Source organism: Tenrec ecaudatus, chromosome 10 (genome assembly GCF_050624435.1).
Source record: "Tenrec ecaudatus isolate mTenEca1 chromosome 10, mTenEca1.hap1, whole genome shotgun sequence".
Lineage (NCBI taxonomy): Eukaryota > Metazoa > Chordata > Mammalia > Afrosoricida > Tenrecidae > Tenrec > Tenrec ecaudatus.
The window spans coordinates 141,206,271-141,223,308 of record NC_134539.1 but is presented as its reverse complement, the minus strand read 5'-3'; the positions used below and the strand labels follow the sequence as shown (position 1 = coordinate 141,223,308).

The window sequence follows — 17,038 nt, the reverse complement described above, 5'->3', positions numbered from 1 at the left end:
CAGGCAAATACTACGTCTTGAATCATTCATTAGCATCAGCTCCAAGCTCTCCGGTTTTACGCTTTGCTTAAAACTACAACACACCAATTAATAAGAAAGAAGGCGTGGCGAGACCAGACTACTACCCCGCCACGTAACGCTCCCCTTCCGCTGGCGCTGGGTGTGGCCTAGGCGCCCGGCGGCCGACGGGGCGGGACGCGAGCAAGGGAGGGCGTGGCTGAGAAGCGAACCTGCGCGGTGGCTCAGACTCGGTGCTCTCCGGGAACCCTCGACCGTTTCCGACCGCAAGCTCCTCCTCCGCCACTTTACTTCGGGTATTTCCGGTTTCTTCCGGGACTTTCCGTCTCGCTCCCCGCCCGCCGCTTTCCACTTCGGGTATTTCCGCGTCGCGTTCGGAGGAACTCGGCAGTCGCTCGGCCTCCCCCATCCCCCGGTAACGGTCGCTGGTGAGTTTAAATGAGCCGGGGTTGGCCGGGCCGGAGCCGCTACGGGGGGGGCCTGAGACACTGCCGAAAGTGGGCCTGAGGCTCAAGGATGACGGTGCTGCAGGAACCCGTCCAGGTAATGATAAGCCCGTCGCGGGGGCTTGGCTCGCAGCCTCGGCCGGGAAGCCGCGGGCGGCCACTCCGCGGCCTGGTGCGGCCTAGGCCGGGCTGCTTCTCCCGCCTCCCCGCCTGCCGGGTCCGGCCTGTCCTTTGCTCAGCCCCCCGCCCTTGCCCGCCACCGAAGCCGAGATACCCTTGGCCCGACGTGACTTTTACCCTCATGTGAGCGGCGGGGTGCGGGGATAATGCCGCGGGCCCTGCGGAACCAAGTTGGGTCTGGCCAGCCTCTGCTGTCATTCTAGGGGCCTGGCCGGGCCCAAAACTCTCCCCAGGTGCTCCCCCGCCTACGGGATGGTTGGGAAGCACATGTGAACTGAGCTGGTGTCCGCCTCCTAATTGCGGGGCCAGTTTGCGGGGGGCGGAGGGGAGGGGTTTGTTTGTTTATGTTAAATGGGAGAGGAAGGAGGGGGAGGGTAAGATCGGTATTTTTAATACAAATTTCTATTTTGGTGACAGACTTTCTAGCCCACGTTGCTTTTCCCATTCAGGGAATTTCCCAGCAGACAATTGTCCGAGAAGACAAGTTCAAGGCCTAGTGGTGGGGTTGCAAGCACTTATCCTAAAGGAAGGGGTAGAAACCGCAAATCTCGGGTCTCCCCCCCTTGCCCCCACACACACCCCTACCCCTTACCTGTCAGTGATTGGGGTCAGGAGTATTGTATTGTGCATGTGTTTAAGATGTTGGGAAACGACCAACTAATAATGGCCTTTCCATCCATTTCACTGTGCTGACCATGCTAAGGTGTGCTTTCACACACGGTGCTTTGATGGCATCAAAGAAGCCCTATTAGGTTTTAAGTGTGTCATGCAGTGCCAAGTCATCCCCTACCCGCTTCCTCAGAAGAAATGGAATCTTGTGTTCCTTGATGATGGACCAGGTTTGGAGGACTTTTCAACCCACCCTACGATCTTTGACTTGATCATAGAGTTGACCTCTACTAAAACTGCTCTCATTGATTGGTGGATTTTCTTTATTTTGAAGTTCTAAAAGTAAACTGATTTTTTAGAAAGGTCTTCATAGTGGCGCTAACAGAGCTGGGATGTATAGTAGTAAATATTTAGATACATCACCACTTCCATAATCCCGTGATCTTCACATCATGAAATATTTATTGATTTTAGCTTTGCTTTCTTCTCTGGCTCTTTACTTAGAGCAGCTATCCTTGTTTGAATTGATGTATTGTGGGATTCTATTTTAGAAAATGTTCCTGTTTTCCAGTTAGTTGTACCAGTGTTTCCAAAACTTTCTTTCCATCACAAATTCCTTTCACCAGCAAAGAGTTCCTGTGCTGTGGCTTCTTAAATGGCTGAGAATATTTCTTAAATTGCTTACTTTCTATTTCATATCCTTGTGGTTTTTTTTATCTTAAGAATTAATGCTACAGTTAACCTTCTCAACCCCTAAAACTTCTAAATAACTAGTTTCATTGATAGCATATAACTATTATTTAGTAATACTAACAACCTGTAAAAGCGGAGGGGCGGGAGTATAGCCCATTTGAGGATCATGCCCATTAGGTTTCTCCTAGTTCCTTTAAGAACTTTTATGAGTAATGCATTTAGATATTGTCAGGGATGGATCAAAAGTCTAGTTAAGTGTGCCTACCCGGCCCCCTTACACACAGTCATTTTTTTCCAATTTAGGTTGTTGGTAATAAGTATTAGGATATGACTAGGTGAGAATTTTGGTGGTTTTTTTAAGGTCTGAAAGGAAGTCACACCAGAGGGGATTCGAACTGGTGAGGGAGCAGGCAACTCTGGCTGTGGTGATCCAGATTAAGTGCTGAACTTGGGAATGTTTTGCAATGGAAGATTTTAAAAAATAGGATAGAGGAATAAGATTTGTTTTTGTAAAAACAAATCGAAAATTATAATGACCCTTCACTTGTATTTAGAAAGGAATGAGAGAAGGGGAGTGAGTTGAAAAATTATTTGGTTTCCCTTCTCGGGACACCTGAGAGCTCACAGAATTACTCAGGAAACCACTGAGGGAAAAGATGAGCAACTGTTTGTGCCCCCTCCCTTTTTTTCCTTTAAAGTGTTAAGTTGGAAGAACTAGTCTGAGTTTGACATATATGCCTAACTGCAAGGAAATGACTCCTCCCCCAAACTGCCTCTCATAGAAAACTCTAACTTTATATTTGAGTCTTTACAAAAGTCTCTCGTGTCTCCCCTTCTTTAATTTTTAATAGTAGTTGTTTGGAGGAGAGACATGGACCTGTTAAGCAGCAGCTTCAGTGAGAAAGACCAGATTGGAAGAATGCACCAGGCACCTGCTATATGCTGGGCATGGAAGAGTATGAGACTTTGAAAGCCTTCTCTAAAAATGGCTGTCAGGGAAGTCCACTTTCAGGAAATGGCATTTACTCTTAAAATCTGAAGACTAGGAAGGAAACAGTCATTTGAAAAGCTTTATGGGTAGAGAAAACAGCATGTACAAAGTCCCTAAGACGCAGCAAAACTTGGCACGGGAAGAAATGAAAGAAGACGAGTGTGAGTGGAGTTGCGTAGAAAGGGAGAACGCAGGCAGGAGGCCAGGAGGCATCCAGTTTTTACTCAGAGTAGTGGGAAAAGCTTTCAGCAAAAGGTTTATGAGCTGATTTCTGCCTTAAGATCTCTTTGACTACTTCTTAAGAAATGTAATATGGGTGAAGGAATAGAAGCAGCATTCTTAGAGAGGATGATAAAACTCAGTGCCTGGGGACTATGGTCCTTGGGTCACCCTTCAGGCCCCAAAACTGGGCTCAACTTTAATCTAAAATCTAAATGATATAAGGTGGACAGTCACCCCGGGAGCTAGACACACCTTCTAGCCAATCAACCCTAGGGGATCAAAGGGAAGTGTTTGCCCAAGGATGAAACTCAGAAGGCTGAAAGAGAACAAAGAGGAGTGGAAATGGAAATAGAGGGAGGAACTGGGAAGAATGCAATTCCAAGGCTGGGCTTATCATCATTGTCTCAAAACAAAATGTGTGAATGAAGGGAGAACAGGTTTTCCCTGGAAACCTTCACCCAAATTACCGGGAAGAAAAAATGGTAACAGTGGAGTAGGATAGGTAGGAGACAAGTGGGTGAATTTGAAAGATGTTTTGGGGGTAGGAATCCAAGAGATGTTTGACAGGTAGGACTGATGAGACTTGCCAAAAGTGTGTTGTGGGAAGGAATCAAGAATGACTTCCTGGATTTTATTTTGTTGGTGCCACTTGAAACATGGACAGTCCTGTCCTGTGATGGGAATGGCAGGCAGATTTGAAGGATAGCAATTAAATAGTCTGCTTTGAGCAAATTAAGTTGGAGATATTGTGGGACTACCAAATGGAAATATGGAAACATAACTCCTTCTAATCTTTTGAGGGCTTTAATCTTGTTGGGAAAATAAGAATATTAAACAAGAACAATCGGATAATGAAGTATGTATTTAAATGCCTGAATAATAAAGAAATTCAGGAAAGAGGAAGCCGTAAATATTGAAAAATGGTGGGAGGCGGGAGAAAGGAATTGGGTGTTAACAAACCCAGGGACAAGGGAACAACAAGTTCAAAATCGATGGTGAGGAGGGTATAGGAGGCCTGGTAGGGCTTAATCAAGGGCAATGTAAACCAAGAGGAATTACTGAAATCCAAATGAAGGCTGAACATGATAGTGGGACAAGAGGAAACTAAAAAGAAATAGAGGAAAGAACTAGGAGGCAATGGTATTTATAGAGGTCTAAATACAGGGATGTACATATGTAAATATATTTATGATGGGGAAATAGATCTATGTGCATATATTAGTTTAGTATTAAGGTAGCAGATGGATATTGGGCCTCTACTCACGTACTCAACGCAAGAACACTTTGTTCTATTAAACTAGCATTCCAGGATGCTCACCTTCCTGATAAGATCACTGAAGACAATTCGGGTGCATAAGCAAATGTGGTGATGAAAGCTGATGGTGTCCAGCTATCAAAATGTACAGCGTCTGGGGTCTTAAAGGCTTGAAGATAAACAAGCAGCCATCTAGCTGAGAAGCAGCAAAGCCCACATGGAAGAAGCACACCGGCCTGTGTGATCACAAGGAGTCGATGGGATCAGGTATCAGGCATCAAAGAACAAAAAATCATATCATTGTGAATGAGAGGGAGTGCGGAGTGGAGACCCAGAGCCCATCTGCAGGCAACAGGACATCCCCTTGCAGGAAGGAGCAACAGTGAAACACACAACTTTCCTCTAGTTCTCTAATGCTTTTTTCCCCCTCCCCCCTCCCACTATCATAATCCCAATTGTACCTACAAATCCAGCTAGATCAGAGGATGTACACTGGTACAGATAGGGACTGGAAACACAGGGAATCCAGGACAGATGATCTCTGCAGGACCAGTGTTGAGTGAGAGTGGCGATACTGGGAGGGTAGAGGGAAAGTGGGGTAGAAAGGGGGAACCGATCACAAGGACCTATATATGACCCCCTCCCTGAGGGACGGACAACAGAAAAGTGGGTGAAGGGAGACATCGGACTGTGTAAGATGTGACAAAATAATAATTTATAAATTATCAAGGGTTTGTGAGGGAAGGGGACAGGGAGGGAGAAGAAAATGAGCTGATACCAAGGCCTGAAGTGGAAAGCAAATGTTTTGAGAATGATGATGGCAACAAATGTACAAATGTGCTTGACACAATGGATGGATGTATGGATTGTGATAAGAGTTGTATGAGCCCAAGAGAGAGACTGAAAAATGTGAATGGCGTTTTGAAGAAGGAGGAGCTCACACCCTAGAAGTCAGAGTCTGATTTAGTAGAGAAGTGACAGAATATTCCTGACATACAGTGTCTTGAAGCAAAAGCCCAATATTAAAAATGAGAATGGAGATTGAACTATTGAATTGTATGATATGTGAATTATATGCCAATTAAAAATGTAAGTGTTTAGGGAAAAAAGAGCAGTAGAATGATTGCCTTTACTAATAGGAATTGTCCAGTTTGGGTAGCCAGATAGAGTCAGATTATAGGGGATTTAACATCCAGGCTAAGGAATTTGAATTTAATATATTGATAATTAATAGCCACTGCAGGCTTTTACGCAGAAAAATATGGTGATGGAAACAAAACTCCAGGAAGATTAATCTGGGGCTACTGGGAAGGAGAGAAGGAAACACACAGGTTATGAGAATAACCCAGTTACAATAATGTAGACCAGGATCTCCTACCTTGCCATTGTCGATATTTTATGCAAGCTGTTTCATTGTTCGTGTGACGTCTGTCCAGTTATTGTAGGATGTTTTCTATGATTCATAGCTTCCACCTATTAGATGTTTGACACACTCACACACACACACTCACACACACACCCCTTTCCCTTCATTTGTGACAACCAAAAAGGCCCTCAGACATGGTCAAATATCCCTTAGGGTACAAAATGATGAATGATTCAGAACCATTGATACAAATGATACTAAATTGCAACTCTGGAAACTAGGTTGTAATTTACAACTAGAAATTTCCACTGGTTTTTTTGGTTTGGTTTAGTTTATCTTATACCTTTTCATACAGCCTAAGACTGTTGTCCTTCGTTTCTTTTGGAGTCGTACAGACAGCTGTTTTCTTTTCCTTGAGTCAGTTCTGCCTCATGACGATAATCTCCCCTCGCTTGGAAGGGGTAGAGACTGCTCCCGAGGGTTCTTAAGGCCGTGTGTGACCTTCAGAAGCCTATCACCAGACCTCCTCCCTGGCGTGACTTTGGGTATGTTTGGTAGTAGTGAACATTTGCTTAACTGTTTGCGCCACTGAGGAATGTCTAATTTAATTGGTCGCTTTTTAAATTTTTTTGGAGGGGAGGGACAGTTTTAGCTGCATTTCATCCACCATTGGCTTGTACAACTCTAGGGGTGAAACAAGGAGCCCGGGTGACTCAGTGCTAAGCCCTTGGCTGCTAACCCAGAGCTGCAAGGTTCACTCTGCAGCCACTTTCGGGGAGAAGGATGAAGCTGTTGGCTTCCGGAAAGAGCACAGTCTCGGGAGCCCTGTGGGCATTTGACTCCGCCCGCCATATAGGATCTCTTTGAGTCGGAACTGACTGGAAAGCATGGGTTGGGTTTTGGTTTGCACCAAGTGCTGTTCACTAGGCAGGGGGGCCCACACCACAGTTGGACAGAGTTAAGTGAATAATCAGGAGGCAGGTCTTCGCCCTGTTGGTCGCCAACCACTTCTGTCTTATGGTCTCTGAATCAACTCAGTGACAAGAAGGTAAAGTAGTCCAAGCCCAAAAGAAAAAAAAGATCTGACTTAAAAATGCAAAATGTATATTGAATGTGGTCTGTTCACTCTTCAGCTGCTTAACTTAAATGAGTGTCATTTTGAGAAATACCAGTATGCATGATTCCAGAATTCTAGGTCACACCTGGTCTGGTGAAACTCCAGAAAACCAGTTCCGTTTTTAAAGGGGTGTGGTTTTTGCCAGACGTCGGACAATGTAATATATGAAATAATAATAATAATTTGTGAATGATGAAGGGTTCATGAGGTAGGGGGGAGTGGGGATGGAGGGGGGAAATGAACTGCAAATATTAAGGGCTCAAGTAGAAGGCAAATGTTTTGAGAATGATGATGGCAACAAATGTATATATGTTCTTGACACAATGTATGGATGTATGGATTGTGATAAGAATTGTACGAGCCCCCAATAAAATGATTTTAAAAAAAAGTTTTTGCCAAGCTCCATGCTGACTGTCACACACCTGCCTAGAAACCTGTTTCACAAATAATTAAAGCAACGCCACTTTGATTAATACCAAATTCACTGCTATCCAATCAATTCCGACTCATAAGGACCCAATAGGACAGGGTTGAACAACCCCTAGAGGCCATAGAGAGCCTCATGTTTCTCACGTAAAGAGTCTGATGGTTTCGAACTGCTGACCTTTTGGCTAACAGCCTAATGATTAACCACTCTGCCGAGGAGTCTTTATCTGCCCTGAACTGGGATGTGGGGATCTTGCTAGGCATTCAAGAAGCTATTGTGGAATTAAATTAGTGTTAAATACCATTTAGCCTATAGATTTTGTTCTTGTTATGCAGTTCAAAGGTTGGGATTCTCTGAAGCGAACACCCACTTGTAGCTTATCACATACCTTTTCTCTCTTTTGCCATCTTTTAGTGTGGAGGAGATAAAGGTTAACTCGCAGGTGAAAACCTGTCTGCTTTCACCCTGAGCCATTCCCACATATTTTTGTTCTTAAGATTCAGATTCTTAATTGTGTAGTAAGGACACAAAAGCTCCTACCAGGACAGCATTGAAATAAGGGCCCATAGATTAATGCCTGACTTCTTCATGAGCTCCTACTGCCCACAGAAGTAGGAGAGCATCCCTGACAGCTTGGCTTTTCTTAAATCTGTTGAGGGGTTTTGTTTGTTGACTGAAACCGGGATCATGGAACAAAGTTAGGTGCTCAATAAATATTTACTAAATGAATTACTATTTTAAAAAATCTTATTGGGGACTCATACAACTTATCACAATCCATACATACATCCATTTGTGTCAAGCACATTTGTACATGTTGCCATCATCATTCTCAAAACATTTGCTTTCTACTTCAGCCCTTGGTATCAGCTCCTTGTTTTTCACACTCCCTCCCCACCTCCCCCTCCCTCATGAACCCTTGATAATTTATAAATTATTATTCTGTCGCATCTTACACAGTCCGATATCTCCCTTCTGCTTTTCTGTTGTCTGTCCCCCAGGGAGGGGGTTATGTGAAGATCCTTGTGATTGGTGCCCCCTTTCTCCCTCACCTTCCCTCCACCCTCCCGGTATCATCATTCTCACCACTGGTCCTGAAGGGATCATCCGCCCTGGATTCCCCGGGTTTCCAATTCCTATCTGTGCCAGTGTACATTCTCTGGTCTAGCCAGATTTGTAAGGTAGAATTGGGATCATGATAGTGGGGGAATTAATATTTTTTAAAAAGTAGTAGATAGATCAAGTGAGATGATAGGGAGAGTCATCTGAAAGTACACAATTCTCCAACCTACTGTTAGCCAGAAAACTCTTGATTTTCCTCCGTTTTTTGTTTTGTTTTGTCTTTTGCTATAAAGTCATGAAACCCTTATTAAACAAAAATATCAAAACATGAAGCTATTGTTTCTCAATGTAGTCTCCATGTAGGCTGTATTTTCTTTTTTAAAAAATCATTTTTATTGGGGCTCATACTACTCTTATCACAATCCACACATCAGTTGTGTAAAGCACATTTGTATATTTGTTGCTCTCATCATTCTCAAAACATTTGCTCTCCACTTAAGCCCCTGGCATCAGCTCCTCATATTTGCCCCTCCTGCCCCCTCATGAACCCTTGATAATTTATAAATTATTATTTTGTCATATTTTCAGGTATTTATAGATCACACCTCTGAGATTTTATTGCCCAAAGTTTGAGGTATTCCAAGCTATCTGTCAAACTTTGACTCAAATCTACATATCAGATTCGTTTCTATTTAATTGGCTATTGTGACAAAGAAGTAGCAGCTAGCTTTCATTGTGTATTGTTTCATATTGTCAGCATTAATGTCTTCTTTTCTCCGTATTCATAAAGGCCCAAAACAGTCTCAACTTTGTCAGTTCCTCTGAGGCCTTTCTGGTGTCTTCTAGCATTCTTGTTTTGAGACAGGTCTTCTGCATGTGTCTGTGAGTCTGTTCTGCTTTTTTTCTCTAACTCAGAGGTGATTAGATACAAGACCCACCCTATCATGGCATGCCCTCATTAACATAGCAGAAGAAAACCCTTCTTCCAAACAGGATCACATCCACAGGAACACAAACCAGGGCTTCCATATGTATTTTCAAGAACACATCTCATCCATATAGGCAATGTTGATAAGGCTCTGAATACAGCTGAAAAGGATAGGAGTATCTAAGACATTTATTCTTTATTTTGTAATTATTTATTTGGTAAACTCTATCGGGTTGTCCAAGAGGAATCATTGGAGAATTTTGATGAGGCAGGAAGAAATGATGATGATAGCAACAATTAAAGTTTATTGAGTAATTACTGGATCTGTGTTACAGGAGTCATGCACCAAATCATAGGTTACCCAACTTATTTGACCTGCTGCAGGGATTGCTCAGTGCCCTTCTGGCAATTGAAAACTTGTGTGGTATATCCCATAACACAGGATAAAATGTAGGTGTCTGATTTTGTAGTTGCGCTCCGCCCCCCGCCCCCCCCCCCCACAGAGCCCTATCTTTCCAGCATCGCTCACTTGAGGAAACACTGCTCTAGACAAACAGAGGCCAGTTGTGCCTTGGATGGCCATTCACACGCTTTTAGGACCCAGACAGTACACCCTGAACTAGGGCGTAAGATAGAAGCACTAAACACATCATTAGGCCAGTTAACTGGGATGTCCCATGAAAGCAGGACCCTAAACCTCCCCAACCAGGCGGCTTTGGGTTGTCTATAAGCAGCCTTTTCTAAGTGTTCCCTTCTGGAAGATTGAGGGGCATCGTGGGATTAATTTGTATGAAGATCTACCAGAAAGAAGCTTCTGTGATGGCTAGCAGAAAACTGAAGTGTGGCCAAATTATAATTCTGTGAACTCCTTTGTCCTCTGGAAATTGCAAGTAGGGGATATTGAGATAAATAAGGATTTCTGACAGCAAATGATCTTTCTTAGGACATCTATCAGCATCTGGACACTTGTGGACGTTTTTGATTTGGGGCAGCCTAGAAACTGTATCTCCCTTGGAACGGCTTTGTCTCATATACTTTGGCTGTATTATCAGAAGAAACCGATTTTCCTGGAAAGGTCATGGGTCTTGGTCTGGTAGAGGGCAGCAGGAAGGAGACAGCGCTGCATCGGTGGCTCACACAACAGTTGGGAGAGTACTGCCATTCCTTCTGTGGCACACACAGTCGCTGTGAGGCAACACCTAACTGCAGAAACCACAGTATCATACGTTTTACGTACACTGACTGCTAGGATCATCTCACGAGATACGCCAACTACTTCTAGAAATATTGAGGGAGAGGGAATTGGAAGTTATATTAAGCTTCAGATCAAAGGGAAAGCTCTGTAGCCCGCCTCAGTTGGAACGATGTCAAAAGAGATAGTTTCATAATTATTTACCATTAATACATAGGATGTTTTAATAGGCAGAAAATGGGTGAGAACCCAGAAAGAACAAGGAGACCTACGGATGGGGGGGCCTTTAGATTTGAGTTATTCAAGCCTTTCTTTCAAAACATAAGGTAAAAAATGAAATTTATTTAAAAAAAATAGCTGTAGCTACCATCTTGCGTCCCCACGTGTGTGCCTAATCTCAGCTGGTCTGCCAAAGACCCCTGAGCACCAGCCCTCGTCCCCGCGTGGCCCCATTTCTGCTCTGACAAGATGAAAGAGACGATCATGAATCAAGAGAAACTGGCCAAATTGCAGGCAACAGTGCGCATTGGTGGGAAAGGAACTGCCCGCAGAAAGAAGGTGGTTCCCAGAACAGCCACACCATATGACAAAAAACTGCAGTTCTCCTTCAAGAAGCTAGGGGGAAACAGTGTCTCTGGTATGGAAGAGGTGAATATGTTTGCAAACCGGGGAACAGTGATCCACGTTAACAACCCCAAAATCCAAGCATCACTGGCTGCGAACACCTTCACCATCACTGGCCAGGCTGAGACAAAGCAGCTGACAGAGATGCTCCCCAGCATCTTGAACCAGCTGGGCGCAGACAGCCTGACTAGCTTATGGAGACTGGCCCAAGCACAGCCAAAGCAGTCTGGATGGAAAGGCCCCACTTGCTACAGGAGAAGAAGATGATGATGAGGTTTCCATATGTTGTGGAGAACTTGGATGAGGTATCCGAAAATGAGGCTCACTGATTTGAGTTGGCTTCTCAAGGGGAAGATGAAACTTGAGGAAAGTGACTTGGAGCTGCTGTTTTATATGATGACTGCTTTTTAAATTTGTTTTGCGTATGGATCTGATAAAATCTAGATCTCTGATATTTTTAAGCCCAAGTCTTTTAGACTTTGCAGCTCTTTTACGTTTTTGCTTATACATGATTCATTCTTTGTAGCCAGATATGCTGAAGAAACCTGGGAATAAAATTTGAAACAAAGGTTAATAAAATTCTTTGCCCAGTTAAAAAAGATAAAAAGGGACATAACCTATAGGTTGGGAATTATTTTACTAATATTTACTAACATTTGCCCTGTAAGATTGTACCGAACCTGGAGGTTTTTAATTAGAGTAAGTCTTTGAGATCAAAGATTCTCTATTTATACCAAACTCGTGGGGATCTTGGTAAGACGCAGATTCTGGGTTACTAGTCTGGGACCCCACACTTGTATCCGATGTCCCTGCTCTCAGGGCCACACTCTGAGCAGGAACGTGTTCGGTAGCTACTTGAAGTTACAGGATGAATGGGCCAAGAGCACCAACGTTGAGGGAAAAATACACTGCCTACATTAGTACAGTTTACTTAAGTGAGCTTAAAGTCTTGACTTCTTTTCTTTTGTATTCAGATGGGAATAGTCAAGTCAAACATTTCTGAGATCTCATAAAATGTAGTTTGTATGTTTTAAGGATATGTCAAAAATGTGGCTACAAAATATAGAAACTTTCCTTAAACAAAAAAATCAAAATGTGGAGCTATTATTTCTTGACATGCCCTTCATCTGGATCGTCACACTTCTGAAGGTGGTGCTTCCATCTCATTAACCCTTCCAGCAGATCTCTGGGGTCTTCAGCTTACACTTTACATGTCAAACAGTGATTTTGGCACCTCAGACTCAAGTTGTGTTCCTTTTTAAATGTTCTTTAAGCGTGGGCAAGATCAGGGCAGTGAGGTGGGAAGGGTGAGGTTTCCCAACAATATTTTCTTTTCCCTACTCAACTTTCTTGACCCCTTTCTCGCCACTGCAGTTTTCCGTTTTCTTAAAATTTCTTCCTAGTAGGCCCCCATGATAATGCTGTGTGTTTTGAGAAAATCTTTCAATATTTTCTTTCTGAATCCCAACAAACAGCATAATTTTCTGAGCGGACCTCTTTGCCTTAAATTGAAGTGGCCTCATAAAGCTTCTCAGAAAGCACTGTGTTTTTGTTTGTTTTTTTACATTTTATTAGGGGCTCATACAACTCTTATCACAATCCATACCGATACATATATCAATTGTATAAAGCACATCCATACATTCTTTGCCCTAATCATTTTCAAAGCATTTGCTCTCCACTTAAACCCTTTGCATCAGGTCCTCATTTTTTCCCCCTCCCTCCCCGTTCCCCCCTTCCTCATGAGCCCTTGATAATTTATAGATTATTATTTTGTCATATCTTGCCCTATCCGGAGTCTCCCTTCCCACCCCCTTCTCTGCTGTCCGTCTCCCAGGGAGGAGGTCACATGTGGATCCTGGTAATCGTTTCCCCCTTTCCAACCCACTCACCCTCAACTCTACCAGTATCGCCCCTCACACCCCTGGTCCTGAAGGTATCATCCACCCTGGATTCCCTGTGCCTCCAGCTCCCATATGCACCAGTGTACAACCTCTGCCCTATCCAGTCCTGCAAGGTAGAATTCGGATCATGGTAGTTGGGGGGAGGAAGCATCCAGGATCTGGGGGAAAACTGTGTTCTTCATCGATACTACATCGCACCCTGACTGACCCATCTCCTCTCCTAAACCCCTCTGCAAGGGGATCTCCAGTGGCCGACAAATCGGCTTTGGGTCTCCACTCTGCACTTCCCCCTTCATTCATTATGGTATATATTTATATATATATTTTTTGCATGATGCCTTATACCTGGTCCCTTTGGCAGCTCGTGATCACACAGGCTGGTGTGTTTCTTCCATGTGGGCTTTGTTGCTTCTGAGCTAGATGGCCGCTTGTTCACCTTCAAGCCTTTAAGACCCCAGACACTATCTCTTTTGATAACGGGGCACCATCAGCTTTCTTCGCCACATTTGCTTATGCACCCGTTTGTCTTTGGCGATCGTATCATGGAGGTGTGTAGCCAATGATATGATTTTTTGTTCTTTGATGCCTGATAACTGATCCCTTCGGGACCACGTGATCACACAGGCTGGTGTGTTCTTCCATGTGGACTTTGTTGCTTCTGAGCTAGATGGCCGCTTGTTTATCTTCAAGCCTTTAAGACCCCAGACACTATCTCTTTTGATAGCCAGGCACCATCAGCTTTCTTCACCACATTTACTTGTTCACCCGCTTTGGCTTCAGCCGTTGTGTTGGGAGAATGAGCATCATAGAGTTCCAATTTAATAAAAGAAAGTATTCATGCATTGAGGGAGTGTTTGAGTAGAGGCCCAAGGTCCTTCCGCCACCTTAATACTTAACCTATAAATATAGACACATAGATCTATTTCCCCATCCTCATATATATATTTGCGTGTACATGTCTTTGTCTAGACCTCCATAAATGCCCTTTGACTCCTAGCTCTTTCCTCCATCTCCCTTGACTTTTCTCCTGCCCTACTACCATGCTTCATCGCCACCTGGGCTAGAGTATACCTCTTCTCTAAGCAACCTTACCCTTGATCATTTCCCACCAGGCCTGCCACTCCCCCTTCTCTACCATTTGTTTTTCCCTTGTCCCTGGGTTTGTTAACACCACTTCCTTACCCCCCCTACCCCCCCACCCCAAGTCCCCCCAGAACTGTCGGTCCCGTTGTTTTTCCTCCAGATAGTTCATCCAGCCTGTCTTATTTAGACAGACCGAAACCACTGTTTTGATTGGACTTTACTTTCTGGGTAAATCTAAGAATCATCTCCAGTTACAATTAATTACATAAAAATGTCTTTATTCGCTTCAGTGCTGCTTAAAAGATTGATAGGAAAGAAAAAAAAAGATTGATAGGAAGATTATTTCTTTGCACTAGCTGATCTCCGCACAATGCTTTTGTCCCCATCAAGCCAAACTCTTGTTCACTGAAAGTGCCGAACAGCTGCAGTAGCTATCACATCCATGGGAGTGCTTGTCTTCCTCCTGTTTCTGGACCACAGTTGCATCAACGTTTCATCCATTGCCACGGCTCACGGTCTTCCTTCCCTTGGCTCATCTTAGTTCTTCCCAACCTTCTTTAAAAAGCTTGTTCCCTCTAATGCTTGATATGAGGCAGCATGTCTGTAAACTTTTTGCAACGCTTCTTTGATTTGGCACCGGATTATTCACTTGAATTCTGTAAAAAATTTGATATTGGACTTGACCTCAGAATTGTTTCTTCCACGGCACAAACAGTATCCTGTATTTTTATATATTTTTAAGGCACTGTAATGATACTAAGACTAGGGCGATGCCGAGAGGACTTGCCTAGCCATCCACCTGTTTAAGCACAATTTGTTTGAGCAAACCTGTTTGTGTATGAACTGGGGCCCTAGTATTAGCAATGCTTTTTTATTTACTCTCATAGAATATAAGAGAGTTTCTGCAGAAGGGTCAGTAAATGGTTGCCACATGAACAGTCATTTGCCAGAAAACCAAGAAACATGGAATAAATTACCAGTGAACACATGAGAAGATGTTTAGCTTCATTCTGTTGTTGTCGGGTGCCTTCAAGTCGATTCCAACTCAGCGCCTTAATGGACAACAGAGGAGATAACCGCCCAGTCCCGTGCTGGCCTCACAATTGTTACGGTTGAGCTCATTATTGCAGCCACTGTATCAAGCTCTCTCATTGAGGGTCTTCTTCTTTTTTGCAGCCCCTCTACTTTACCAAGCATGACGTCCTTCTCCAAGGACTGGTCTCTTCTGACAACGTGGCCAAAGTATGTGCGATGACTTCTTGCCACCTGTGCCTCTAAGGAGCATTCTGGCTGTACTTTGCTTCCCAGACAGATTTATTTGGTCTTTTGGCAATCCATGTTCCTTTCGATATTCTCCAGTACCATAATTCAAACATATCCATTCTTCTTCAGTCTTCCTTAATCAATGTCCAATTTCCATATGTATATGAGGCAATTGAAAATACCTTTTTCCTCCCTGGTTTTTTTGTTTTTTGCCCCTGGCATCAGCGCCTCATTTTCCCCCCTCCCAGCCTCCCTGTTTCTCAATACTATTCTAGCAGCAGATTTACCCAATGCAGAGCTTCATTTGAACTCTTGACTGTGGCTTCCCTGAGCATTGATTGTGGTTCCAAACAAGACAGAGTCCTTGACAACGACAGTCTTTTCACTATTTATCTGATGTTACCTAGTGGTCCAGTTAATGAAGATACCACTGAGTTATAATCCATGCTGGAGGCTGCAGTCCTTGATCAGCAAGTGCCTCCAAATCCCCCCGCACTCTCAGCACGCGAAGGTGGGCCATCTGCATGTTTCAGATTGTTCATTAGCCTTTCTTCAGTCTCGATACAACCTTCTTCATGTAAGCCAGCTTCTCTGATTGCTTGCTTAGCATACAGACTGAATAAATACAGGGAGAGGACACAACCCTGACACGCACCTTTCCTGACTTTAAACCATGCAGTGTCCCCTTGTTCTGTTCTCAGAACTGCCTCTGGAGCCATGTACAAGTTCTGCGTGAGCACAGCCAATGGAACCCCCATTCTTTTCAAGGCTATATGTAGTTGATGATACCTCAGCACAGTCAGTAAAGCACAAGTGAACATCTTTCTGGTAGTCTCTGTTTTCAGCCAAGTGGCATAGGCAGACCCATCAAACAATCACTGCACCGATACTGCAGTATCATGTGGGGTTCCACTCCAACACTACCAGCAAGTCAGCTCTGACTCACTGGGACCTTAGATAGGGTTTCTATGTCTTCTATTTATTTATTTTTCTTCCTTTTATTGGGCGCTCTTATATTTCTTATCACAATCCATACATTCATCAGCCAGTGTGTAGAGCACATTTGCACATATGCCACCATCATAATTTTCAAAGCATTATCTTCCTGTTTGAGCCCCTGATGTCAGCTCCCTAGTTCTTCTCTCTGACCCCCGTCCACCTTCCCTCATGAACGCTTATGAATCACGGATTATTATTTTCATATCATATATCGTCCTCAATCACCCCTCACCCACTTTTCCGTTATTTGTTCCCCTGGGAGAGGGTAATGGTTTGATCCTTATGAGCGATTCCCCTTTCTCCCCCACCCTCCCCTAATTCTTCTGGTTTCTCTACCCTCATTGTTGGCCCTGAGGAGCAGATAACCCCAATGTTCTCCCTATAGTGGGCCAGCAGTTTTGAACCACGGACATTACCGTCATCAACCCAATCCTTATTCCACAGCACCATCTGGGCTCTTTATAAGCATTTCACTAAAAGTATGTTTAAAAAAATTAAATAAATAGCTAGTGATCACTGAGGAAAGCTTTATAGAGTAGACGTTATTTAAACAGTCTTACACAGAGATGAACAGCTTTAAGGGCTGAGGAGAGGCAAGCACATTCCCCAAAGAAGGAAAAGCCCAGTACAAAGAGGCCTGCAAAGCCATGAGAGTTGAA

At 43.7% G+C, this 17,038-nt stretch overlaps 1 protein-coding gene and 1 pseudogene across 4 annotated transcripts in view; both read left to right on the top strand.

Annotated features, from left to right (window-relative positions):
• The first annotated feature begins 382 nt into the window (after positions 1-382).
• Positions 383-17,038, top strand: part of CDC27 (cell division cycle 27) — a 60,670-nt gene continuing 44,014 nt past the window's right edge. For all 4 annotated transcript variants that reach the window (XM_075562023.1, XM_075562022.1, XM_075562021.1 and 1 more), the window contains exon 1: positions 383-561. In XM_075562023.1, coding sequence (XP_075418138.1) covers positions 535-561 — 27 coding nt within the window. In that variant the 5' untranslated portion in view covers positions 383-534. The remainder of the gene's footprint in view (positions 562-17,038) is intronic.
• Positions 10,990-11,459, top strand: LOC142458371 (transcription factor BTF3 pseudogene; annotated as a pseudogene).